Raw genomic sequence first — 25,673 nt, forward strand, 5'->3', positions numbered from 1 at the left:
AATTCCAAAAAAAAGTACAAGAGTTATCTTATATAAAGAATTTGGATTTTATTTGGTACTTTTACAATTCAGCTGGGAAATTGAGGAACATTTTGTTTAAACTTTAATAAGTCTCTCCATTTTATTCTTAACATTTAGACAAATATTAGTTATTCACTTAAATCTCTTTAAGTTAAAGGTACAAACAATCGGTACATAAATGAGTATTTAGTATTTCGGATTCAATGAAAGTTCATTTTGGTATGTATTGAGGTTGAAATGTGTTTGAAAGCTGCTTAACTAGTTTACGAGATAATCAGCATTACATCCAGACCTAATCGTTACGTTTTCTTTATTCATTTATGTCACATAAATGCAATTTAATATTGGGTTTGAAGTTCAGTTATGATTAAACCTTAATTTAATATATGGCAGTGAGGATTCATTCTTTTTATGACATCCAGTCCCTCAAGTGGGACGCCGTAGTATAGGGCGCTCTCCCAAAGAGAAAGCACGTCCGCGTACCTGAAAACGTTCGGCAAGCCAACGCTGGCAGCTCTCACAAGCACAACTCGGGTTTTTTGTTGGTCCCACATGATGACCCGGTTTACGCGCTGCACTTACTACAGTGCCAAATTTCTTCGCCTTTAACAAGTGCTCGGGTGTGTAGCCGGAGTGGGTTGTAGAAGCTTCGCTTATTGCAGAGCTTTCGTGTTTCATTTCGAAACGTCGCGCAGTTATTGGCGACTGATGGAATGTCGCCGCTGAAGATGTGGTTGGCGGCGCCTCACTGCCACTTCTTTGAAATGCTGGCGAAATTTGTCGTGAAGTTAGCGGCGGTGATCCAGCGCAGCTACTGTGATCTGCAGGCGACGAGGTGTCGTGTGTCGACAGATTATCACGCGTCTCGCTCTTCCAACGCTGTAAGTACGGTTGATAACCTGTGTACAGCAATTGAGCGTGCGATGGTGAAGTCACCTCGCGTGCAGTGTTTGGCAACTGGGACGAAACATGTGTTTGCTGTTGTTGATTCGGTGAGGTAGATGGGCCGAAAAACTGCAAAAACCCGGGACGATTGCGTGGAAAGTGTGATGTTTGCTGCAGGTATGCCGGCGAAGAATGCAGTGTAGTGGTTGTTGCAGTTGCACCAGGATATGTGTAGTAAGTGTCAGATGCTTCCGAAAAGATTTCAGGTTCGGAAGGCAAAGTGTCATAGCGTGTGAGGGGCGTCTTAAAAGGTGAGTTTCGTTGTGAGCTAACTTCCGAAATGGGTTGTAAGAAAGCTCCCTGCATATGACCACGTACTGGAGAGCCTGATAACATTTGACGTTGACCGGTTGGCTCGTCCATAGAGGATGTACGCGACCAAAACCGCTCCATCTGCTTTATGCGCAACCGATCGGTTGTATTTTCATATTCAAAACTGTCCGACTTTGCAAGTGAGTATATTTCTTCTGGATCCTCTGTCTCCTTCCATGGTGAGTCGGGATATTCAGCTTGGGATGAGGTGACTACGCTCGAGGCAATGCTACTGCACGTGGCGTCGCGCACCGTAGAACGCGATGAGTTGGGATAATTTGAGCTGATAGCATCATCACTTGATTGACGCATATACTTTTGACGTAGTACTGCCAATTTGGCGGCACGTTGATCGCCAATGTGTTTTCGAAATAGTAATTGCTTGGACTCAGATACCTCTTCAGCAGTGCTGGACTTGGTTATGGCATGTCCAATACTCAAGTCACCTGTGCCTTCCGTTTTCGGTGCTTTTGTAGTTTGGGTATCGGCGCGTGTTGATGGTTGTTGTAGACGCCGTGGAAGCATTTGACCCGTAATACGCTTGTGCTTCAGCAACAGCTGTTCGTTGTCAAAAACGGTTTGAGGTGTGGAATTTGATTCCAATTCATAACGTTTACTTGCATTCTCATCTTCGTCATTCGAACTAGCGGATGCTTCGGCATCGGCATGATCGCCCTCATCTTCTCCTTCAGCTCCCTCCTCTTCCTCATCTTCATCTTCAGAACCCGTGCAGTAGACGTCAATGTGTACCGTTCGCGGTTTCTTCAGTGGTTCACTTGAATTTGACTTTTGTTTAGAAGCAAGCGTTTGTTGTTGTTGCTCCTGTTGGGAGCGTGTCTGTTCTGGCACTGTTGGTATACGCGGCATAGAGGCAGATTTGAACGTATGCGATGGGGAAGTTAAAAACGAAGGCTATACGAAAAGCATACCGTTAGAAATTGGTGTAACTATTTTTGTAATATTTTTGAGGAGAAGTCTGTCGTACAGTCTTGTCTTCCTAAAAGTTATCTTTTTAGCCAAATGCTGTTAGAAAGAGATAAGTATTTGAATTTATATACATAAATGTATATATGTATATACATATTTCGAAAAGTGTCTGAAGTAAAAAAAAATTTGAAGCTCATATTGTATGTATTTAACGGAAGGTCCAAGTCAAAAGGTCAATTAGCTCGCGCAAATTTCCAACCATCATCGAAGTGAACTTACCATAAATGAGTTTGCCTCGTCCACGTAGGAATCACCGCCACCAGAATGACCGCTAGGCGACAGGAGTAAACCTTCCGTGGTGGCACGACGACTTTCATATGACTTTTGTTCCTTCTGTTGATGCTGATGATGCTGCCTTATTCGACGATCAATCGGACTACGGCTATTAGCATACCGGCGTCGTTCGTATTCACGTTCACGCTCTTCAAAATATTTCGTCTCCGTATCACTTGTCTGTGAGAAAGCGTCACGAAGAGCCAGTACTTTTCCAATTGTGGTGAAACTTTTCGAGCCGGTGGATATGGTAGAATCGATGGACTAATGCAAACATAAAACAACAACATATACAATACATACAAGTATATCGTATGGTACAAGCACACGTATGGCATCACGCAGAGTCGGCGGAGAATAAAAGAATTAATCAATGCTTACAGAAAATCAATGAGACACTTTCAATGTGCTATTGAAACAGATTGTTAACTGCATGGACAGAATCAAATCGATCCATAAAAATCTATTGGATACATTTTAGTTTTTAGTTTGGCTTTTGTGCCAAATGCGAATGAACTCCCAACGTGAGTACAAAGTCATCATCGAATCAACGAGCCATTTCTGTTTTGTTTGGCACTTTTTGCCGATGAGGCGAAGAGTAAAAATAGCACTGCGAAAATTATAAGAGGAAAAATACCGAAAAAGAGCCACAAAAACAAAGTCCAATAAACATTCATTGCCTTCAAGTGGTTGCTTGCGCGCAATAAGCGCGTAATTAATTAGACGAGGAGCGGGGTGGTAAGTGTCGATCAGCGGGACTGTGGGATTCGCTTAGACAGCGTGGAGATTAAAACGGATTACACGCAAAATATGCACATACGGACGCGTGTTGGCGTTGAAGCACAACAATGGATGGATGTAGAAAAAGGCCCGTTTGCCGCCCGCCCACTGATTTGTTGAACCACTGAAATCTTCCGCAGCTCAAATATTTGGAAATCACAGAATACGTCGAATGTGTTTATGATTTCACAAGTTTACATATACATACATACATACATCCGCCCCGACTCTTTGGATGCCTTTGCTTGTATTCTCATTTATTTAATTTCGTTCCTAATTGACTATTACCGCTTGAGGTAAAACAGTGTACGACGCCGTTGTATTGAATACAAACGGATCAGCCTCCTCTTCCGGAATGAAGTCCGTCGCTGATGCTTTGACATGTGTCGTCGCGCCTCCTAATCCGGACCCACTGCTCATCATGAAGTCTTCATTTGTCGTTGTTTGTGTGGACGTCGCGCCTTCGCTAGCTGCATGATTTGTGGGCAGAAAGTCCGCAACGGCCGAGACGACAATGTTGCACGTACTGCGGCAGCGCGTACCGTAAATAGCGCCCATTTCGGTATTCGGACCACTGGCGCCTGCGGTTGGAGTTTGCCGTTGGTAGGGTCGTTGGCGTTGTTTAGAAGTATTGGAGCCGCTGAATGCCGAATCGCCTCCACCTAGGTCGGCATTGGTTGATGAAGTGGTCGACCGGAAGCTTTCGTGCGGCTGCTGCTGCCAACGACGGGTGTGTTGTACGGTCTATGAGTACAAAAGTTTTTATGTATTTGTGTTTGTATGCGTGGATGTGCGTGTGTGGCTCACCTTTAGCGGTGTAGATTGGCGTGATCCACGACTGGCGAATGAGTTTCGCTTGTGCAAAGTTGAAGACGAAGAATCGTCTAACAGGTCAGCGTCGGCATCATCGTCCGGCGGCAGTGGCGAATCAAATGCAGACCATTTGTACACCACACGGACAGGATTCACTGGATCGTTTGAGCTGAATTCGCGCTGCACTTTTTCGCCGGCTCGAGCGAATGTTAGCTGCGCACGAACCGTCCACTCGGCGGTCAGCTCGTGCGGTTGCGGTGGCAATACAGTCGCAGCAGGAGGATTAACTGCGGCTTGCGGCCGCCGTTGATATTGTCGAGACGAGTCTTGCGTTTCACCACTTTGTGGTTTACCGTTGCTAGCTGTTTCGGGTGGTGTTTTACCCGGCGGATCACGATCACCGGTATCACTCATAATTGCGGGAGGAAAATCACAAGTGATCCACGGCTATCACACATTTGTATATTGAACTTTGTCCGTTATTTCAGTCAGCATTTGACTTCTACTTTCACTATTTTCAAATTTCGTTTGAATAACATTGATTCACGTTCACTCACGAATTTTGTCGTTGTTTCAAAGGTTTCTTAAAGCCGTTTCGGAAACACATTTATTCACATTCATAAAAGGATATATGGTTATATTACAGATTTTTGATTTGAGATCCTAAAAATTTACTATACAAATTTTCATGTATTTTTACTGGTAAAATACCAACAAAACAATTAATTTTTTAACAGTTCCTCATTTTTCGTAATAAACTCCGTTTGCTTTAAAGAGGTAATTTACCGCTGTTATGATAGTGACTAAAAAGTAATTTTTCAAAGATTCATTATGGATCAACTAGGTATCAACTTTGTATTTATCGGTTGGTACTTTTTGAAGCAAAAAAAAATATTCCAAAATTCCAAAAATTAAATAACGGATTATCCAATAGTGACGCTACAAAAGGAGACCGATAGGGACAGCAAGCCATATTTTTTCCCGCTCTTTTGACATTTCTCTTCAATACGGTTTTGTCATTTCATCTTGGAAAGATATACGATCCAACAACGAGTCGAAATTATTAAAATTTTCTACCGAATTTCGAGAGTCCGTGGCCTCAACTTTAAGAGCGCTACGATCAATTTATGGTCGTCATAATCATCCTGTCAAATCAAACTTGCTCAAATCAATTGAGCGTCTAGTGAAAAAATTTCAATTCACAGGCATAGTACAAAATGCTCCCGTGCCAGTGAGACAAAGAAGTGCCCGTAGTGTCGAGAATATTGCTGCCGCAAGCGCATCAATTGAGGAGGACCCAACTCAGTCTCTCATACGTCGTTCTCAAGCGTTGGAAAGTTCTTGGCCTACATCTTTACAAGATCAAATTGACGCAAAAACTGAAGCCGCTTGACCACCTGAATTGTCGTATGTTCGGGAATTGGGCTAAGCAAAAACTTGGAAATGATCCAGATTTTCATCGAAAAATCATCGTCAGGGATGAGACTCATTTCTGGATGAATGGCTTCGTCATGAGCAAAATATATGTTTTTGGTCAGGCAGCAATCCACATGTACTTCATGAGTCACCATTGCATCCCGAAAAAATTACGGACGGCACGACAAGCCAAACAGTGAAAGTCACAATCGATTTATTGAAAACTCAGTTCGGTGAACGTGTTATCTCACGCAATGGCTCGCTTAATTGACCGCCATAGATCTATGATCCATGCCAACAAGCCAGCGACGATTCATGAACTTCGTACGAATATCGAACCGTCGAAAATTGGGTTCAGCGTCTGAACTTCCGTGTCCGTGGGGGCCAATCAAAAAAATCGAGTTCCATACATAATGACATCGAATGTACTTTCACAAGAATAAAACATTTCATTGACATTCCAAACCGTTTTTTGTTTTATTAAAAAAAAAAAATCTGTAGCGCTTTTATTGAAAACCCCGTTATGATTATGAAAAAGACAATTAAAATGTGTCCTTAAGTTAAGTTTCCAATACGGTGAACTAGAAGAGGCTCCAAATTTTAATGCAGAAACTACACGCATTAAAGATGGCAGCGCATTGAGACGATCACTGGATTTTAAAAGAGTGAATTGGATTTAAACGCAAGGAAAAATTGTTCAGTTCAGTCGTTAGACACACTTCTATGTATGTAATGTAGTACAAAACTATTGCAAATCAAGTTCCTTTGAATTTGTGGAGCAAAACATTTATTATCATAAAAAAAAGTCATGATAAGCGCCTCTCGTCATCCACATAACAGATTTATTGAGATGAGACTGGTGTATTTTTACACGCAACTTATGAGTAACTAGAAGCAGCACGCATCCTAAATTACACGGAATATGTGCGTCAAATATTTGCCAACTACTCTTGTTTGTGCATCTATAATAATGCGTTTAAAAATACGCATTTATTTATTCTTTACACATTTTACAACGTCCGACAGCTGCCACAGACGCACACACGGCGTTCGCCGATGTCTTCTTGGTGCAAAAAACACTCTCGTTTTTAAATACTTTTCTTTTATAAATTTATTACAATTTAAGATTTTTATTTTTAAGTTTTCGACCGACACATTGTGACGCTGGCAAGCAAAATGGGCACACACATACGCTACACCTACATACATACATACATATGTATAAATAAAAAGGCGAAGAAACATTTTTATTAGCCAGTATAGTCGACGAAAAATATCTTTTATGCGCAGTCAAGTCAACGGCATTGCATTTATGCCGCGCACATTTACATATTTACATTACAGGTGCAAATGTTTCGAATTCGCGGCACAGTGGATGGGCGGTAAGAAGACTTTTGAGGTCGCAACCGAAAATAAATCGCCAACAACGCATGTAAATTCATAAAAGCTGGCATCTTTGCAAGCGATCGACCGAGAGCTTGAGCGTGTTGTAGGAAATGACGGTGCCACATCCTGTACAGACTTGTATTAATGCATTATATAAGAACGAAAGAACCCTTCCACACCTTGGAGATCACTTCAACGATACGTTCATATCGCCTATATAATGCGCACACCACAGCTGATTGCGCAACTTTGAATCAACTTTTTAGCAAAATAATTAAGAGCAGATATTAATGTTAAATAAACGCCTTCAGCGTGAGAATTGATCACTTTTCTTATACACACAGTAAAAAATATATAATAAAAGCTTTAATAAACACTCGATTATTCGCATTTCTCTTTGAAGTATCTGCCGGTAACGGTTACTAAGGCGTTTCAGCATTAGTTTTACGTTGGCATGTGATGCTTGGTGCTCCTTTTTTCCCCAAAGCTATGTATTATTGTGTTGAGAATTTTTATTTAAATTTTTTTTATATATGTATATGGTAGATGTTAAACAACAACATTACGCACAAAACGCATAAACACGCAAGACGGCGCACAGCACGGACATGAAAACGTTCTCAACAACACCACGGCACGAACACAACTAACCAGCCAACTGTCCGCTCGATCGGCTTCACAAGCGAAAAAAAGTCAAACAGGCGGCTGGTTAGCGAAAATCTGTGTTTGTTAGGAATTTTCTTCTCATTTTCGTGAGATGTGAATGGGAAAATCGTATATGAGCGACCATAAGTATAGAAAAAAAGGAAATAGAGAGTTTAGCTTGTAGATCGTTAGTGAGAGATGTTCTTCTACGCGAACAATAAGAGATAATACAAATTAAGGTAATTAAAGTATCTCAATGTTAATAAATATACACATTTTTATAATTATTAGATATATTTAGAAGCGGTTCCTTTATCCGGAAAATGCTTTATTTTGACTTCTCCTATAAGATTGAATGCCTATTGGAGAATCTTAACCTGGTCTTTCCAACGCGGTGGAGATCTTTCTCTTCCTCTGCTTCCCTGCGTCGAAAACTTTCAGAGCTGAAGTGTTTTCGTCCATTCGGACGACATGATCTAGACAGCGTAGCCACTGTCTTTTAATTCGTTGAACGTCAATCGTTCCATCGGATGGATACAGCTCATCGTTCCATCGGATGCAATATTCGCCGTGGCCAATGCGCAAAGGACCATAAATCTTCCGCAGAACCTTTCTCTAGAAAACCCGTAACGTCGACCCTTCAAGTGTTGTCATCGTCCATGCTATGGTTTTTGTTCGTCGAGAGAGGACTTTACTTCTCAATTGCCTACTCAGTCCGAAGTAGCACCTGTTGACAAGAGCTATTCTGCGTTGGATTTCGAGGCTAACGTTATTGTTGTTGTTGATACTGGTTCTTGAATGAATCTTGTTCAACGTGGCTAGCGATTGCGTTATGCCAAAAAGCTCCAAGACGAAAAAGCATCTAATTAGCTCTTATTATAAGTCAAAGAATGCTACTAAACAAGGTTTGGTAATCAAAACGTTTGGGTTTTCAGCAAGCACATACCATACAGTGTTTGAAAAAGCTTTTCAGAAAATCTGACGAATCTGTCAGTAAATGATTTTTCTGTTTACTATTAACTTAGCATTAAAAGTATTGACAATAATCCGAAAACGACGGCACTTCTATCAGCTGGAAAACTACTTATGTGCAGCTACTCTTTTCTTAGATCTTATTGATTACACTACTTTTATATGGAGCTTTCTATGATTGCCTTCTCTAATATATTTACACAAAGTGAATTTAAGTTGTTGTTCTAAGTTCACAAGTGCCTGCTTTATTACAATGCGAAGGTAATAAAACAAAGAAGCATGGAGTCTCGGCATCAAAGTGCATCTTTCAGAGCCACTAACAGCCGGACTGCTGTGATTGGCACGGCAAACTCAATGAGGCTATGAAAACTGCACAAAGCAGTACATCTTGCGAAGAGCTAGTAAATAGCTCTAGAGAACTTTTACTTAAGTTTTATGAGCAAAATAAAATGCTTGCCTCATTATTCACACAAACAACAAATTGCTTGAAACATAAACTCATAAGTGCACTCACTTAATTATATATATGTATGTATGTAGGTCACTTGGTGCAGGCAAATGGTTGTAGAGGGCGTGTAACCGCCACCGCAATGTGGTCGATAGAACGGAGTTAAAAGAAAGCCTACAACAAATAACAAGCTAAACACAGTGGGTCATAACAATAAACACGACACGTAAAGTGCACGAACACACCTTCTTATATACAATTACGGGCAACTGTGCCACAACTGTTCTAGGTGTTACAAAACCCACACTGCCAATGTGAACGTGTAACGAAAGGTGAATACCTCACATCTAGCGGAATAGAAATCAATGAACGATTCGCCAGATGCCATAAACAGAAGCATATTTATGCGTCTACATTTAATAAATAGATTAGTCGAGCTCTTGCAATTGATACCGCAACCGAGAGAGGACAAATCAAATGCGCCACACAAGGCAGCGTTTAGTTGGCATAGAGCTATATGTGTGCTCTCAGCCACCTATCGAAGTGAGAACCATCATACCTCACAAAAAAATTGATCATTAGCATTCGTTCCGATCTTTGTCGAGGCTTGCTACTTCCAATCAATTCTAAAACTATATCAGGGGTCTGGTTTATAACAGCTAAAAGAGATAGTAAGTAATGAATGATCTGTGCTTTATATAATTATACAGAATATCTATCGGCTTTTTATCTTGCGAAAAATCTGATTTTGGCAGGTCCCAAATTATGAACATTTGGTAAAATTTAATTATTTTTAATACGCCGCCATTTTGATTTTTTTTTGGTTTACCGAGAATTGTTTATTTTTAGATTTGATCCACGGAGAAGGTAGAGGTCTTTTTTAACGTAGTCGGAGATCTCGCATTATTCCGAAAATATTTATTTTTTTTTTTTTTCAAAATTTTCTTTGTGCATAACTACACCCTGAAAATTTCAAAAAGGTCGTTTTTTTTTAATCCGCAAAATTTTAAATTTTTTAGGCCCCTTAATATCCTAAAAAGATCTACTGATCCATCTAATACATACAAAAACTACCCGATATTCTGCGCGATTATCTGTTGTACCGCAAGCATAGCCAATTTGTCGTCATCTAATTAGTGTGGCAGAGTCGAATTCAAGTGCCAAATATTTGATACGTATGTATACCTCTGCACATATTAAGTATATAATTATATATACAAAAAATACATATAATCATTTTGAAGCTCAATATTTGTATTTAAAATGTTTTTCTTCCATTGCTCTACTAGTTTTTCTCTCTTTTTGAAAGAAATCGTCAATTGGCCGAAATATATAAATAGTAGTGAGGAAAATAAAGCCAAGCGATGCGAATATGTTGGAACACACACAAAGGCGTGTGCATAATTTATGCGTCTTCCCCAACGTAGCAAATCCACGAGATAAATAGCCAAGGTTCGTGTGCTGCGGCGGACGACATGATCTACTCTCGAGTGACGTGCAATCTTTGGCGATCGCACGAAAATGTGCGCGATTAAAATGGAGCAGAGCAATTAGCCCAATTCTTGCTCGGTGCCAACTACGGAGAGCAGAGTGAAATATAGATTCGGGGTTTATTTTCTTTTATGTTTTTTGCAAATGGAATTACTTTTACAAAATACTATGATTATGAATCACACTCTCATTAGAATCATCTCATTGCAATGAGGAAAATAAGGCGAAAATTTATTCTCTTATTTTCTGCGAAAACATTCCACCAACAGAGACTTTAATTATAAACAATACCCGGAATGAATTTTCGTCCATATTTTAAGTTATAATTTAAAAAAATGCAAAATTCCAAAGTTTTTGTACTTTGTAATGAAAGCACCTGCAATAAATCGGATTACTGCAGCACATGATAAAATTTACCACCGATTATAAATAATATTAAAATGTTAGGGTATAACCAATCCAAAAACGTCTCACATCAATAAAGTATTTAAAAGAATACTAAGAAATATAAGGCCCACTCACCTCTTGCAACGCCTTCTTATCGGGCACTTTGTTATTCTGTAGGGTACGTATCACATTCTTTGCTCCATCCACGACGGCCGCCTCGATGCGTAAGCGATGCCGCAACTCCTCGATGCGCTCCTCGAGCGTTGTCTCCAGCCGTTGCGGCTGCCCACCATTCTCGCCGTCGCCGCTGGCCGCTATGGCTGCCTGCGCGGACAATTTGTGAGCGTGTTCCTTGTTCTGCTTTACTTTGAGGATGCGTAACCGCAAGAACTCAATTTTCGCCTTCGAATCGGCCAACATTTGTTGCGCTTCAGCCAAGAGTTTTTTGTCACGCCCATGATGGCCACTCGCCAATGACTGTATCATATTCTCAGCGCCATTCTTCACTTTCATTTCGATATTCAGTTGCTTCTCCAGTGAGATGAGCATTTTGTCGTTCGTCGAAAGCTGTTCGTGTCCGCCACCAATAAGACCGCCATTGCCACCGCCCAAGCTGCTGACGCTACCGCCCAACGTAGACGTTGGCGTGGATAAATTCGAGGAGTAGCCATCTGAAAGAAATGCAAAAAGGATTGTAGTTTAAAATAACTCCAGCAAATTTTATTTAAGTAACAAACTCTTAGAGTAGCGTAAGTGCAACCTTACTTTCTGCAAGACCCCAGTAAAAACTTGATATTGTATATTGTTTTTAGAAACAAATTCAATACATTTCCATTTTGGCTTAAATATGTCTGAGTACTAAACATCATAATTTAGTTAAAGTATCGATTTCGTGTCGATCTTCCAATTCCAGTACAAATACTTATTTTAAGGCATTATGTCAATTAGACGCCATGTTTCAGCGAGAAATATTGTGGATGACTGAAATTTTTTTGAACGTTTCAATCTGCAACCAATTTTTTTACTTCTGATCAGATTTTAGTCGAAATAGTTCACAGACCGAGTGTTTTAAGAGTAAATATGTTATGTTGCGCAAAGTCATTTTCGTGTTTACCGCTTGAAAGTTTCGTGTCTCAAAAGAATGACAATACCTCGGCATTTGTGTGCGAGTATGTAAAAGCCATTACAATTACCAGTGCGCACATGTCGAGAATAGCAGCAGCGATGACGAAATATGAATTACATAATACCCGCATGCAAATACAACACTGCGCCGTGTTATGCAGTTTTTCAGGCAGCCATACGTCCAGTCTTCCATTGCTTCAATTAATTTTTTATTCATACAAATCATGAATAGGCGGACACATATGTGAGGCCTTTTCACATCCGAGGTCACAGCAACAATGGACTATTTTAAATTATGCTTGGCCATTTGCCAACTGTTGCTCCAATTCATAAAAATACCTAGAAAGATATGAGTAGGAAGAGAGAATTCCAATATGTGTACTTGGTTGGCCCTTACGCCAACAACAAGCATTTTCATGAATGGCGCATTGTTGGTGTTTTATAGAATTGGAAAAGTTTATTTGTTTTTTGTTATTGCGTTGCCTATAGTGGGCAAATATATAAAGGATCCTCATGCCAAATTGATTTTTAAACAGTTCGCCGGATCAATTCAAATATAGTTTATTTGTTTATTTTTTTGTTCTGAGATTAAATCCATAGGGAATTTTTAGACACATTTTTGTGAACTTCGAAAATATTTTCAGTTGAAATTGAACAACGCCTACACTGCTATAATCTTATCTAGAATTAAAATTTTAAATTCTCAATGTACGTACCTCTGCCATTGCTCACGGAGTTGCCTTGCGTTAGGAGAATGTGACTCTCCAATTCTTGCAACTCCGATTTCAACTCGGCTAATTTGCTATTGCTTTTCTTCACAATTGAAGCCACGTCGTTCAAGGAGCGTCGATCTTTGGCTACCTCGCGCAATTTCTCGGCACCCTCTTTAATTTTCAGCTCTTTGCGAATTTCACGCCGTATCGCCTCTTTGATTTCCTCGAGGCGGTTAGGCAGTGCACTCTCGGGAAGATTATCGGTGAAGCCATATTTATGGCTGAGCTCGTAAAGGACGGGATGTTTAATGTAGTCACCCTAGAAGAGAAGAGAGCAAACAAAAGAGAGAATTGATTTTTATTTTCAGTGAAACAAAATTATTTTATGTAATTTTCAGTATACGGCAATGTTTGTGTTTTAATAAATGTAACGCTTAAATGTTAGTAACTGAACTAAAAGTAGTTATTTTGCCAAAACTGCAAAAATAAATTATTAAAAAATCATAATTATTACGCAAGTACAATAAACATAGGCGCACAAATTTAAAGGTTCTGAACCAGTGAAAGCTCTTTCTGGGTTGAAATCCCAATTTAACTAGATAATCCCTTCACGGTTGGCTAGCATTAAAAATATTGAATTCCAACTGACGGAAAGAAAAATACTCTGGTGCAAACGTCGTAGCGATGGCTTTATCTTTAAAAGTAAAACGGATCTTGATAAACGATTTAATGACATGTACTTGAACTTGAAGAATTTTAATTTCATCATTTCTTTATTCAATTTCTTTAAAAACTTTCAAAATAGGCGTCGATGCAGCGCGATTTCCAAGCATTGAGGGCGTCATAGAAAGCATTTTCCGGAATAGCTTTGAGAACCGAGGTGCATGCTGCTAGGATCTACTCTATCGTCTCAAAATGCTTGCGTTTCACGTCCTTTTCAGGCAAGGAAACAAAAAAGTCCATCTGGGCTGTAGGGCGGCTGCGGAAGCGTTGGGATGCCAGCATTGGTTAGGTACCTGTTCACAAAAAAGGCGATGTGAGCCGAGGCGTTGTCGTGGTGCAACTTCCAATCGGCTGCGATGTCGTGTCGGCCACGATTGACCTTTCGTTTGAGTCTCTTGAGGACTTCCATAAATTTAACATCTGCGCACATGAGACACATTGTAGGTGTTTGTCGAAGTTGCAGGTCTCCCAGCACGGTCTTCATCAGCGACCTCTTCTCGGCCCTCTAAAAAGACCTTGTGCCATCGAAACACTCCACTTCTTGCTAAAGCAACATTTGGGTAAGCCTGCTTGATCATATCAAAGGTCTCTGTCGCGGATTTACTGAGTTACACACAGTTTCGCGTACCTCTGCTCTAACGAACGCTGAATTTTTGGCTTGCACCACTCACAGAAACACGTCGCGCGAAAATGTTTGTCCTGACCAGGTGCTCGGAAACAACAGGAAAATGACCAGCTGCTCGTTCATTAGCTAGGAACGCCCTCTACCGAATCCAGTCAGTGCACGCACGCTCCGAAGTACATACAGTCGCCGCGGAAGAAAACCAGTCCTATTATTATTCCGGACAAACCCTGTATATTCGGGCTCTCTATCAAACTGAATAAACCGTTCATAATCGAAAGTTCGTCGATCTATTAAATTATGCTATTGTTAAATACCTATAATTAAGCGATTAATTTCGTGAATTTATTTCGTTCGGAAAACATAAATTACATTTTACACAAACCCATAAATAGCTAACAAAATTATTCCTTATGAAATTCATGCGGGCATGTGAATACTATGTTATGTACATATGTATGTACCATATGTAAGTGAACGTAAACGCATAAAAATATTTTTAAAGGCGATCGATCAGACACAAACACAGACACAGTGTTAGGCGAAGGTGTACACGTAATCGCAGAGGCACTTGAACCATAAAACAGAAAAACGGTAACATGCACTTGGCATTAATAACAAACGTAAATAAGCACAAACACACTTAAACACCTACACACATAAACATTTGAACTCATGAACACGTACAAACAAGCTAATGTAATTTCCAACGCGATGTAGTTAATAAAATGGAAATGGGAATAAATGTAATAAAAACCAAATACAATAGTTAAGCACACACACACCCATACAGATAAAGAATACGTGTTCATGTGTGTGCAATTATGTGTAGGTGTACGAGTGCACGTGCTTATGAATGTTTGCAAATGGTCAGATGAGCTGGCGGTGGAGTGAATAGAAGGCGAATGGACGTAAAACCTTTGCCAATGAGCAACATCGACAACAACAAAAACGGTGGAATAATTGAATTAATTTTCAGGGCCAAGAAAATGCTTGCAATAAATTAACATTATAACAAAATATGTAATGTAAACGCACAAAGAGAAGCGGCACAATGCTGAACACGCTTCGATATACTTGTAGAAATAAAAACAAAAATCCTTAGACACAAACACCAAGGTGCACACACACACACACAAGTGCAACGAAGCCAAATATGCCGCTTTATGCGCTTTAGTTTCACTTCAAAGGCTTCCAACGGCCTGAACACACGATTATTCACTAAATTTTCTGAGTTTTTGCAATGCGTGCGTTGGGTGAAGGAGAAAACGACACCTCACAGCAGCACCCACAGGCCACTCTCATTCCATACACATAACCCAACACAAGCAGGCTCACCCCAACAAATGTAAAAGTGGTCTAGAAATATGTCTTTACCTCGTCACTGTAAAATACCGAGGAGGCGTGCGAGCTGACCGTGACGCAAATGGTGCCGCGGCGCAGCGACTTCAGCGATCCTTTGGACACTTTGCGCACGCGTATGGACTTGAGCGATTTCGAACGTTGCAGCTCCATGGGCGACGGCGTGTACGTTGGCTCAGGCGTGGAGGGTGGGGTGGAGCGCGGTGTATTCGATGCCGATGTCGCCGACGGTCCATGCAGACTGAGGTGGGCCTTGACGCGCAGAAAGAAGGCATGCATGTGGCAGAATTTCGCGTTTAATATACGTGTGTGCTGCCTAGGCTAGGCTACTTCAAGGATCGGCTGGCGGTATGTGTTGCTGCAATTATTGGTGAGTGACGAATTTTAGCTATTATTTTATTTTGTTTTTGGTTTTCAAGTTGTCGGTCTTTTAAAATTTTGAGATCTATAAATTTTGCACAATTTATTTTGGATTTTTGTACTTTTAAGAGATAATTATCTGGTAACTCGCACGGCATTCGTTCCACATGTTGGCCAAAGGGTACACTTTCACTGTGTCAAAACAGCGTGTCAAGGTGGGAGCTTTACAAAAAAAAGTGAGCAACAAGGGAATTTTTGAAAAATAATGGTTTTATCGGCAAAAAAAAGTGGAATATTTTTCCTGTGAAATTTGAGCATGCCTAATACGATTTCTTATCAACAACAACACAATGCATTTAATTGTTAAAACTGCTTGCGAATACATGTTTCTACATACATATTTACGTATTTGTGGGGTTAAGAAAATCTTGCTCGACCTGAATAAGGAATAACAATCACCAGCAGAGGAAGCGAGTCAAAACAATGCTCATTAATCAACAGCAAAAATTGCCACTGAAAGCAACATTTTCTTCTTCTTCTTTAATGTTTTTCTGTTTTCGTTTTTGTTTCCTTTACAAAGCTACAATGATATTGCTAGTTAATATACAATAAGCGACAAAAGGTTCACATCTAAAAAAATTAGTTTATGTGCATAAGTTTACATGAAACATTTTGCTCTGTCTGTCTGTCTGACTTCGGTTAATATAATAAAAGCTTTATTGGAAAAAGGTATCAAACATACATTAGGATGGAACTAAAAAAAACGTTTATTTCTTTTTGTTAAGATACCGCGGAAGTATCGTCCGAAATGGATAATAAATTGTGGTAAAGTTGGAGCCCTTAATATTAATATTAGCACATTGTGTTTTTAGATTTCTCCTAAAAGTATAGTGAAAATGAAAATGTCTCCGTAAAAAAATTAACAAATAATCTACAAGAAAGGTCCAATATGATTGTTTGCTAAGTCGACTCGCTCAAAAGTTATATAGGTTCACAGAGATTTTTCTTTTCTTTATTGTTTACAACAAGTGTAATAACTTTTTAAGGTAAAAAGCTATTAAGAATATTAAAATTAGACTTTATATTTGACATAAGCCACAAGCCACAAGCCCAAGAAACAACTTCTCAACCTTCAACCGCAATTCCGTGGATAGATTCTCATGACAGTACTTACAGTATTTAGGAATTGTGTATTTAGACTATTTAGTATAGAATCCACTAAAAACGATCTATCTTTAGTAAAAGACACTGAACATTGCAGATGAAAACTGAGTAGTGAACTTCCAATTGTCACGTAGTGTACTATGGGGATTTGCCAAGCACGTTCGTATACATCTCTCGTTTGTTTTGCTATTTCTGTTGCTTTCTTTAGTTCCTATACTTTAATGAGTTTGTTGTACTCCGCAATATTGCTTTTTGCTACTATTTGTAACATTAATTCGAACTTATGTACCTAAGAGTAATATACTTATACAAGAACATTAGGATGCGCTGATTTTTATTTTGCAAGTGAAGGAATCCTGTACATACAGAGTATATAAAAGTTGCCACGAAGTTTGTAATAACCAGAACGAAACGGCGGATACCATAAAATATATATGTATGTATGTGAATGATCAACATGACAACTTGATCAAAATCGAAATAGACGATCTTTTTTACATTATTAAGCAGACCTACAAAGTGAATTCCAAAATAAACAGAACTTTTTGAATCTAGCGCCTATATGTCGACTGGTGCGTTAGAATCTGCTATCTTTATCGATTGTCCAGTGAGAATTTCATGACATTTCATCGATTGGAAGTGAAGTTATTGCGTTTTAAGTGTCAGTATGTTTGTGTTATCGGTGCAAAAATGAGCTTCGAACAAAGAGCCAACATTAAATTTTGTTTTAAAATTGGTAAACCTTTTAACGAAACGTTTCAATTTATAAAACAAGTTTATGGCGTTGATTGCCTATCTCGTAGCAGAGAGCACGAGTGGTTTCAACGTTTTCAAAGTGGTCGTGAGGACATAAATGACAATCAACATGTGGGCTAATCAAAATCCGTAATCACCGGAAATTTCATCGAAACTGTGTTTGAATTCATCAAAAATTAGCCGAAATCATCATTGAAATTCATGGAAATGGAGTTGAACATATCGAAAACATCGATTTATCGCATTTTGACCGAACATTTGAGTTTGCGAAAGGTGTGTTCATGGTTTGTTCCACACAAAATGACTGACGACCAAAACTTGATCAAAATCAGAATCATCGATCGACGCTTGTGACCGATTATTTGACCAAAAATCACATTTTAAACATTTACCACTCCTCGTATTCACCTGATATGGCACCGTGCGACTTCTTCCTTTTTGGAAATGGCATTTGCTTATGAAAGGAAAGCGTTATGTAGACGTAGAGGCCATTCAAAGGGCTTGCACCGGCATACTGGCGGCCATAAAATAAACTGATTTTGCCGAAAAAAACCATTTGTTGTTGTTTTTTTAAGTCCTGTTTACTTTGGAACGCACCTTGTATATTCCACCTGAAGGTGGTTTTTAGTAAACATCGGGGCTTGGAGGAACAAAACGATTTCCGTTGAACGCAAACAGAAGTCCAAAACAACACTTCATAAGAAAGGACCATTTGTATTTTATTTTGTGATAAAGTGTGGCAACTCTTTCGCATTTATTTATGTAAATATGTAAGCATATATGATGTAAATTGCAAGAACTTGAACTGAAGTAAACAATGAATTCAAATCAAAAAATTAAAATATTGCTGAGAAGTAGAATTAAAATATGCATACTCCGATGAAGAAGTATGAAGAAGTCAACGAAATGCAAGAACAAATGAAGCGACAAGGTAATGAATGCTAGCTTAAGTGTGTTTCAGCCACAAACCCTTCACGAGACATACTCGTATGAGTGCTTACTCCGGAGCCTACAGTATGAAATGGAAATGGAAATCTGCGCGTGGTAGCAATGTGAAGTACTTCTACTTACACAATTAGCAAGCAGATAGACCGAATTGTGTGTGGAATTTATTGAAGGAGTTGCCTTGCACTCCTTTCAAGTTGAACTTGACACCACACCATGAAACAGGTGTCAAACGCTGGGTGATCCCCCCAAACCCTGCACTGAATAAAAGCCATTAATAATGTGCTTGGCAACGCTATTTTGCAACGGTGCTAAAATACAGCACTGAGCTGCAATTTGGTTTGCGGAGACACCCAAAGTGGAACATTTTCTAAAGCTTTCTCAGCCACTTAAAATATTGCAATACACGAATATAAATTTAGATTCCACATTTTACAACAAGAGACAAATGTGAGCATTTTTTCGAAATCTAATCGCCTATCTTGGCAGAAGTGGCATTTACTGCGACTGCTTTGTAAGTCAGAGTGACTTCAGTTACGTTTTTTAAAGTCAATAAGGGTCTGTTATCTGCTGAATCTGCTATCTTATCAAATACAACTTTCAACAACTAAGTATATGTGATTAAGTTTGTAGTTAGAAATATTGTATATGGATATAGAAGAGAGGAAAGACGATTTCTCTTTGGAATTTGTAAAATAATGTACAACAAATATGCTGATATTTATGAATTTCTAAAAGTAAATTAAACACTTTCTCGAATAGAATATCACAACTACCGTTATGTGTGGTGTTTGCATGGAATTGACTTTCATTTTCGAAACCAAAACATTTTATATACATATAATATGTATTATTTCATCAAAGAGCGTTTGGCAACGCTCAATACTTGTTCCACCTCTAAATTTTGGTTTTTGGGGTTTTCCATTCTGTCTGATTCTAATTTGAGGTAAACAATAACTTTCTAATACAGATATTTCGCCGTTCACAACATGATTTACACCCCTGAGGCACATGTCATCCTTATTGTTCGACACTGCAAATGTACGTTGACAGGTTGCCACCTTAGTTTTGCATGGAAGCAAACGGTCGCCCAGTGAATCGTGTAAAACCTCGGTTAACACGTTTACCTCAGTGTCCCGCTGTACATTTATATATATAGTATATATTTACATATGTACACAGTCATAGTTGCAAATATTCCATAGAATCTATATGCATACATACATATGTTTGCATGTATGTAACTGTAAACATGCGCTGTCAACATTTGTGCACAAAGCTTCGATTTATAAATGGAACCTTTTCACTCTCAATTTATGGCGCTAAAACTTCATTTCAATTATTATTGCGTTTCCCTTTCTATGACATTCGTGCGGCGTCACTATCAACGCAATTTCATTTTAATATGAATACCTGTGCACATGTATGTATGTACGTATGTAAGTAGGTCTGTGTGTGCATTTTTATTAGCATTCTTTTGATTTTGATTTCACTTTCTAAACTATTCGAAATTTCTCTTCTATTTTGTCGTGTTGTTTGCGTTTTTTCTCACTCCATTGTTCTTCATTTTTAATTTGGCTTTTCGAATTAATTAACTCGGATCTCTTGACATTTTAATTAGTTGAATTGTTGTTGTTGCAGGGTGCGCACAAATTTCATCTCATAAAATTCGAGCATACATACATACATAGAATGCTTATTCATGTATGTGTGCATGGAAAGGTATGTATGTGTGTGTAAATGTGTGTAAATATACCTTCCGCGAAAAAGGTAGACTCAATTGGTTTTAATTAATGATTAATTAAAATATTTCGCAGCTTTTGTCAGCACAACTGGTTAACTATGGCTGAAGAAAGTAAGGCAAGCAACACATGATACAAAAATATCACCAATAAAAACATTTAAAATTTCCTTTTAGTAAGAAAGCATATACAATACAATACATCTTTGTATTTTTAAGAAATTTAAGCGAACAAATAGCACAATATTTCTATTTATGGCAACAATAGTTGCAGTGAGTCATACAACTAATTCTTCGTGCAAACTAATTCCCTTGAAAATGTCGGACAAAATAAATAATAATAAAATAGAAACACGAACGGCAACATTCCCCCGGAAAGGCGCGTCCGATAAGATACGGCTTGTGTGAAAAATTTCATCTACATACAAATATGTATGTAAGTATGTACAATCAAGTACAAAGCCTCTATATCTCTGTACTTATGTTGTATGTATGTTGTAAATTATTTCCTTATGTTTTTATACCCTTAACAGGGTATATTAAGTTGCCACGAAGATTGAGAGAAGCAAACGTCGGAGACCTATAAAAAACTATATACTATTGTATAGATGATCAGCGTGATGAGCTGAGTCGATTTAGCCATGTCCGACTGTCCGCCTGTCTGTATATACGATATATAACTAGTCCGTCAGTTTTGGAGTTATCCATCTAAAATTTTGCACTCGTCCTTTTCTCCTCAAGAAACAACTCATTTATTTCAACCGCCGATATTAAACCACTATAGCATTTAGCTAACGATCCGATCTTGGAACAATTTTTTCGAAGGAAACAACTATGGCATATACAAGGTTATGATAATTGAATAACGTGCAGTGATAAAATTCTTATTTTTGGAAGGTGTAGCACCAAAAGAAATTCACGAACGAATGTTAAAAGTGCATAATGATTGTTCACCTACAATTAGAACAGTAGAAAGATGGGTTGCTGAATTTAAACGTGGTCGTACTAGCCTTGAAGACGATCCACGAGAACTCATTAGACAGTGTGAGCCATATTTTAAATGAAATTTTGGGTTTTAGAAAGCTGTGTGAACAATGGGTGCCGCATTCGCTAACAATGGAACAAAACACATTCGAATGCGACTTTCTCAGCACCATTTTGAGCATTTTAAAAAAGACAAAGTGGATTTTGTGCGTCGATTCATCACTATGGACGAGGCTTGGTTCTATCACCATCATCTTGAATCAAAACAAGAGGCTAAAAAGCGATGTGAACTTGGTTGTTCGGCTTCGAAACGAGTTCGTGTCCGGAAATCGGCCAAGAAGGTTATGGGATCAGTTTTTTAGGATGCGAGATGAATTTTGCTTGTAGATTACTTGCAAACTGGTAAAACAATTACTTTTGAATATTATTGCAACCTTTTGGACCAGTTGAAGTAAAAAATTCTTGTAAAATGAAAAATCCTTTTTCATCAGGACAATGCACCGTGTCACAAGAGCATTTTGACAATGGCTAAAATCCATGAATTAAAGTTCGAATTGTTGAAGCAACCACCGTATTCACCAGATTTGGCACCTAGCGACTTCCATTTGTTTCCAGAACTCAAAAAAAGTATGCGTGGCAAGCGTTTTACATCAAATGGACGGCTGTTGGAGCGTATTTTGCGGCTGTTGGAGCGTATTTTGCAGCTGTTGAAGCGTATTTTGCAGACCTTCCGAATTCTCACTTCAGAGATGGGATCCACAGATTGGAGGATCGTTGGAGCAAGTGTATTAATGTTCGGGGAGATTATACTGAATAATATTTTGAATAAAATTGAGGTTTTCTTATCAAACGACAGTGCAACCGAAGTTAACGTTCTTTCTTGTTTATATACAAATGTACAAATTTGTGTTTTCTGCAAAAATTGGAGTTAATGGGACAACAAAAGCTGTCGGCATAGAACCCTTTATGTACAAAAATTTCACCAAAGTGTTGCATCGCTCATTGTTGTGGCAAAAAGCTCACAGCTCAAATATTAGACACTTTCAACACCTCAAAAAATGCTTTAGCCTGAAGATATAGACTATTTGAAGTGAAGTTCATATTCCGTCAAAAACAAAAAAAAATTGACATCAGAGCATAATAAACTAATTATTTGGTTGAGTACGCACAAACTTTGGCCACTTGTTGCGTATTCATCGGTAACGGTTCTCAGCACACAAAGAAAGCAATTGTCACAAGATATTTATGTAGCAGTATACAAATAAATTAGTGCTTACTCAAATATATATGCTTGTACTCGAACACACACCCAAGTTTATCTACAGCCGATAAAGCTAGTCACTCTTTATCACTTTCGACTACGAAACGCTCATAAGGCGAAACAACATGAAAAAGTGTTACTCATGTCTTTACTCTGACACTCTGACACTGACAAAGGAATTCGCATATACACACATACAGATATCAGCTAATTTTTTCATTTCCAATTTAATTATATTCCGATGATTATAAAGGTATGTATGTATTTGCGCACTATTTTCATCTACAATCGGGCAACGCGCCCACAACACTTTCCCGACAACATTCGATTTCTCACAACAAAGGCGACTGATAATGCAGGCAACCCGGCATCAGCGTCATCTTCATAGGCTCAACAATTAAATTTCCGACAGTAATTTAAAGCAAAGGACAGCAGGTCGACCCAACAAGGTGGGGGATGGTGGAGGAGCGGTAGGCGCTGGACGGACGCGGCTTCAGTGGCCTGTCAGGCGTACTCACAAACATTTTGTGCACACTCACGCCACCGCACCGACCCATTGAGCACTGGGCTCTGCAGGCAAAGCCGGAAGGGACGCCAACAAGGGCGGAAGCAAGATTTGTTGGCAGCCAACTTTATGTGTGTAGTTAGCAGTTTTTGCGTTTTGTGCACAAGTGTGTTGTTGTTGTTGTGCTTCTTTGTTGGTTACAGTTATTTATAAAACATCGGCTAAAATGTGTATTTATAAAATAATCAATGAAGACTTGACATAATTAAAGCACACATGCTCTATGTGTGGTCATGGACCGTTAGCAGGTCGCAGGCAACTAATTATTGAGGCGGTAGTGATATTTTACACATATGTAACTGTTATAAAAAGCACTATTATGTTGGGTTATACACAATTAAAAGGCACCCGTAGTATCTATAGATTTCTAATTATTCTATTTAATTACATTTGTCACTGTATTTGCGCTTATCACTAGTGCTCGCGACACGTCCAAGAGCGAGAGGCCGACGAAACCTCTGCGAACCGCTTCACTGCGCCTCCCGGTTACACACTGAAAACTGGACGCCACGATGCCACGATGCCACTAGCCAACTGTCAAAGTAGTAAACAACACTTGGCACTACGCGGCGACACTACGAGATTCCGTTTAGCGGCGTGTCCGTATTACCACAATTCTCGCTCGATAGTGTAGGCGCAGCAAATTCAATTAACCAAAACGCGGCGACCGACAAACCGCACGCAAAAAATCGTTATCGCAATCGTAATATTTAGATTACGAAGCGCGAAAAGCCTCCTCTCTGGCGGCGTCTCATCGCCGTCTTGCGCCAGTCAGTGGATTTTGTTCACTTGAAACGCTTGCGATAATATTTTGCATTTTTGTTTTTCCACCGTTCGACGTGTTTTTTCGTTTATTCATATTCTTCCACTTGCACAATATTTTCATTTATTGTAATCGCGTTTGGGTAAATATTTCATTTACTATCCATATATGTATATATAAGCAATGGAGAAGCGATAAGGCAGCGCAACAACAAAAGCAAACAAACAAGAGCTCTATTTGCCGACAGCGGGCATACACTGGCGGCGCCAACAACACGACAAGTGAAAATATTCACCTTTTTCGCACTTTCCGGCAGCACAAATAATTTAACTCGCATTAAGTTTGATATATTTTTATTTGCTTATTAATTAAGCCTGCCATTGCTGTCTAAAATGGTATTTGTAGTATTTGTTGACTTTTGCCCGCTGACAGGTATCAAATGATACTTCTGACGACGCGAAGTGCGGCGATACGTCCGATATGCCAGTGAATCTGCATATGACTGTGCGCGCTATGTCAAACGTTTCCTTCGAACGACATTCTAACTGCCGTTAGTTCGCACGTAAGAATATGAAAACGCCATTAGCGACAGGCAAACACCTTTTCGTTAATGTGTAGGAAAAGGAGAATTTACAAATGCGCACACACTGGCACGTTCATAAGTGGAATGCTTGTCTCTGCCCTGCAGGAAAATTGATCGCAAAGTATGCGAAGGCAGGATCCTCAACCAATTTTATTATAATATAATAGGACTAAAATGTGGTAGGATTCGAGCAATACATCGGAGGCATAAACCTCTTCTCAATGTCAAGAAAAAAAACTACTCCTTTGAGCACAGAATATATAAAAGGAGTCATATAAAATTTTGCTCGGTTTTTAGTGTTTCAAATTAACACAACTGAGCTTTTGTGAATGAGTTCGAGAAGGAAACTTTGGGCTCATAACTCACTTCAAGTTATTGGAATTTTTTTGCGCGATTATATGAGCTTTCGTTTTCTTATGGGGAATCTTTGCGTTTGTGCCAGTGAACTGGGTGATAGTCGGCACACGAGGAAAACGCAAACCGACACAATCAGTGCAAAAAACCACCCACTTAGCAGGATACTTTCATAACCACACAGACAGCTTATATACAGTTGTGTTCATGAAAATAGTAGCGCAACGCATTCTTATATTTAAAGACGTTTTTAACACATACTGACTTGCCAAGTCAACAAGCGTGATTATTTTGGTAGAATCGACACTCGACACTAATACAAGGTGCTTTCGAAAGTAAACAGAACTTTTTGAATCTAGCGCCCGCTGGTGGCGCCATCTATGTATATGTCGACTGGTGCGTTAGAATCTGCTATCTTTATCGATTGACAGTGAGAATTTCATGACATTTCTTCGATTGGAAGTGAAGTTATTGCGTTTTAAGTGTCAGTATACCGAAGTACCGAACATTTGGGTTTACGAAAGGTGTGTGCACGGTTTGTTCCGCACAAATTGACTAACGACCAAAAATTGCTCAGAATCACAATCATCTTTCGACGCTTGTGACCGATGAGTTGACTAAAAATCACATTTTAACCATTAACCACTCCCCGAATTCACCTGATACGGCAACGTGCGACTTCTTCCTTTTCGGAAAAATACATTTGCCCATTAAGGGAAGCGTTTTGCAGACGTAGAGGCCATTCAAAGGGCTTGCATCGGCATACTGGCGGCCAT

At 39.2% G+C, this 25,673-nt stretch overlaps 2 protein-coding genes across 15 annotated transcripts in view; both read right to left on the bottom strand.

The window, feature by feature from the left end:
* The window catches only part of LOC120770954 (serine/threonine-protein kinase N), a 64,916-nt gene that overhangs the window by 14,521 nt on the left and 24,722 nt on the right, over nt 1-25,673 (bottom strand). For 5 of the 11 annotated variants that reach the window (XM_040098675.1, XM_040098674.1, XM_040098673.1 and 2 more), the window contains 2 exons: nt 12,718-13,033; nt 11,012-11,547 (listed from right to left, as the gene is read on the bottom strand). In XM_040098675.1, the coding sequence (XP_039954609.1) occupies nt 11,012-11,547; nt 12,718-13,033 (852 nt within the window). Of the gene's footprint in view, nt 1-11,011; nt 11,548-12,717; nt 13,034-15,436; nt 15,994-23,585; nt 23,921-25,673 lie in introns of those variants that run through there. The other 6 variants (XM_040098671.1, XM_040098676.1, XM_040098669.1 and 3 more) reach the window with 4 other exon arrangements.
* LOC120770956 (nuclear pore complex protein DDB_G0274915) lies at nt 50-7,561 on the bottom strand. Of its 4 annotated transcripts, none has more exons than XM_040098683.1 (5): nt 7,504-7,561; nt 4,126-4,794; nt 3,607-4,062; nt 2,485-2,802; nt 50-2,190 (listed from the first exon to the last, which is right to left on the bottom strand). In XM_040098683.1, the coding sequence occupies exons 2-5, from the start codon at nt 4,543-4,545 to the stop codon at nt 448-450; spliced, it is 2,937 nt and encodes a 978-aa protein (XP_039954617.1). In that variant the 5' UTR covers nt 4,546-4,794; nt 7,504-7,561; the 3' UTR covers nt 50-447. The 4 variants fall into 4 exon arrangements, with proteins under 4 accessions (XP_039954617.1, XP_039954618.1, XP_039954616.1 ...); XM_040098684.1 differs by having other exon boundaries at nt 4,126-4,714; nt 7,504-7,559; XM_040098682.1 differs by having other exon boundaries at nt 4,126-4,934; nt 7,504-7,514.

Source organism: Bactrocera tryoni, chromosome 3, assembly GCF_016617805.1.
Source record: "Bactrocera tryoni isolate S06 chromosome 3, CSIRO_BtryS06_freeze2, whole genome shotgun sequence".
In the NCBI taxonomy this organism is placed as follows: Eukaryota; Metazoa; Arthropoda; class Insecta; order Diptera; family Tephritidae; genus Bactrocera; species Bactrocera tryoni.

Coding starts and splice junctions, on each gene's coding strand:
- LOC120770956 (XM_040098683.1), bottom strand. CDS start 4,545: ATGAGTGATACCGGTGATCGTGATCCGCCGGGTAAAACACCACCCGAA. Junction 2,803..3,606: donor ACACTGTTTTACCTCAAGCG/GTAATAGTCAAT, acceptor TGTTTGCATTAG/TCCATCGATTCTACCATATC. Junction 2,191..2,484: donor ACGAGGCAAACTCATTTATG/GTAAGTTCACTT, acceptor CTTTTCGTATAG/CCTTCGTTTTTAACTTCCCC.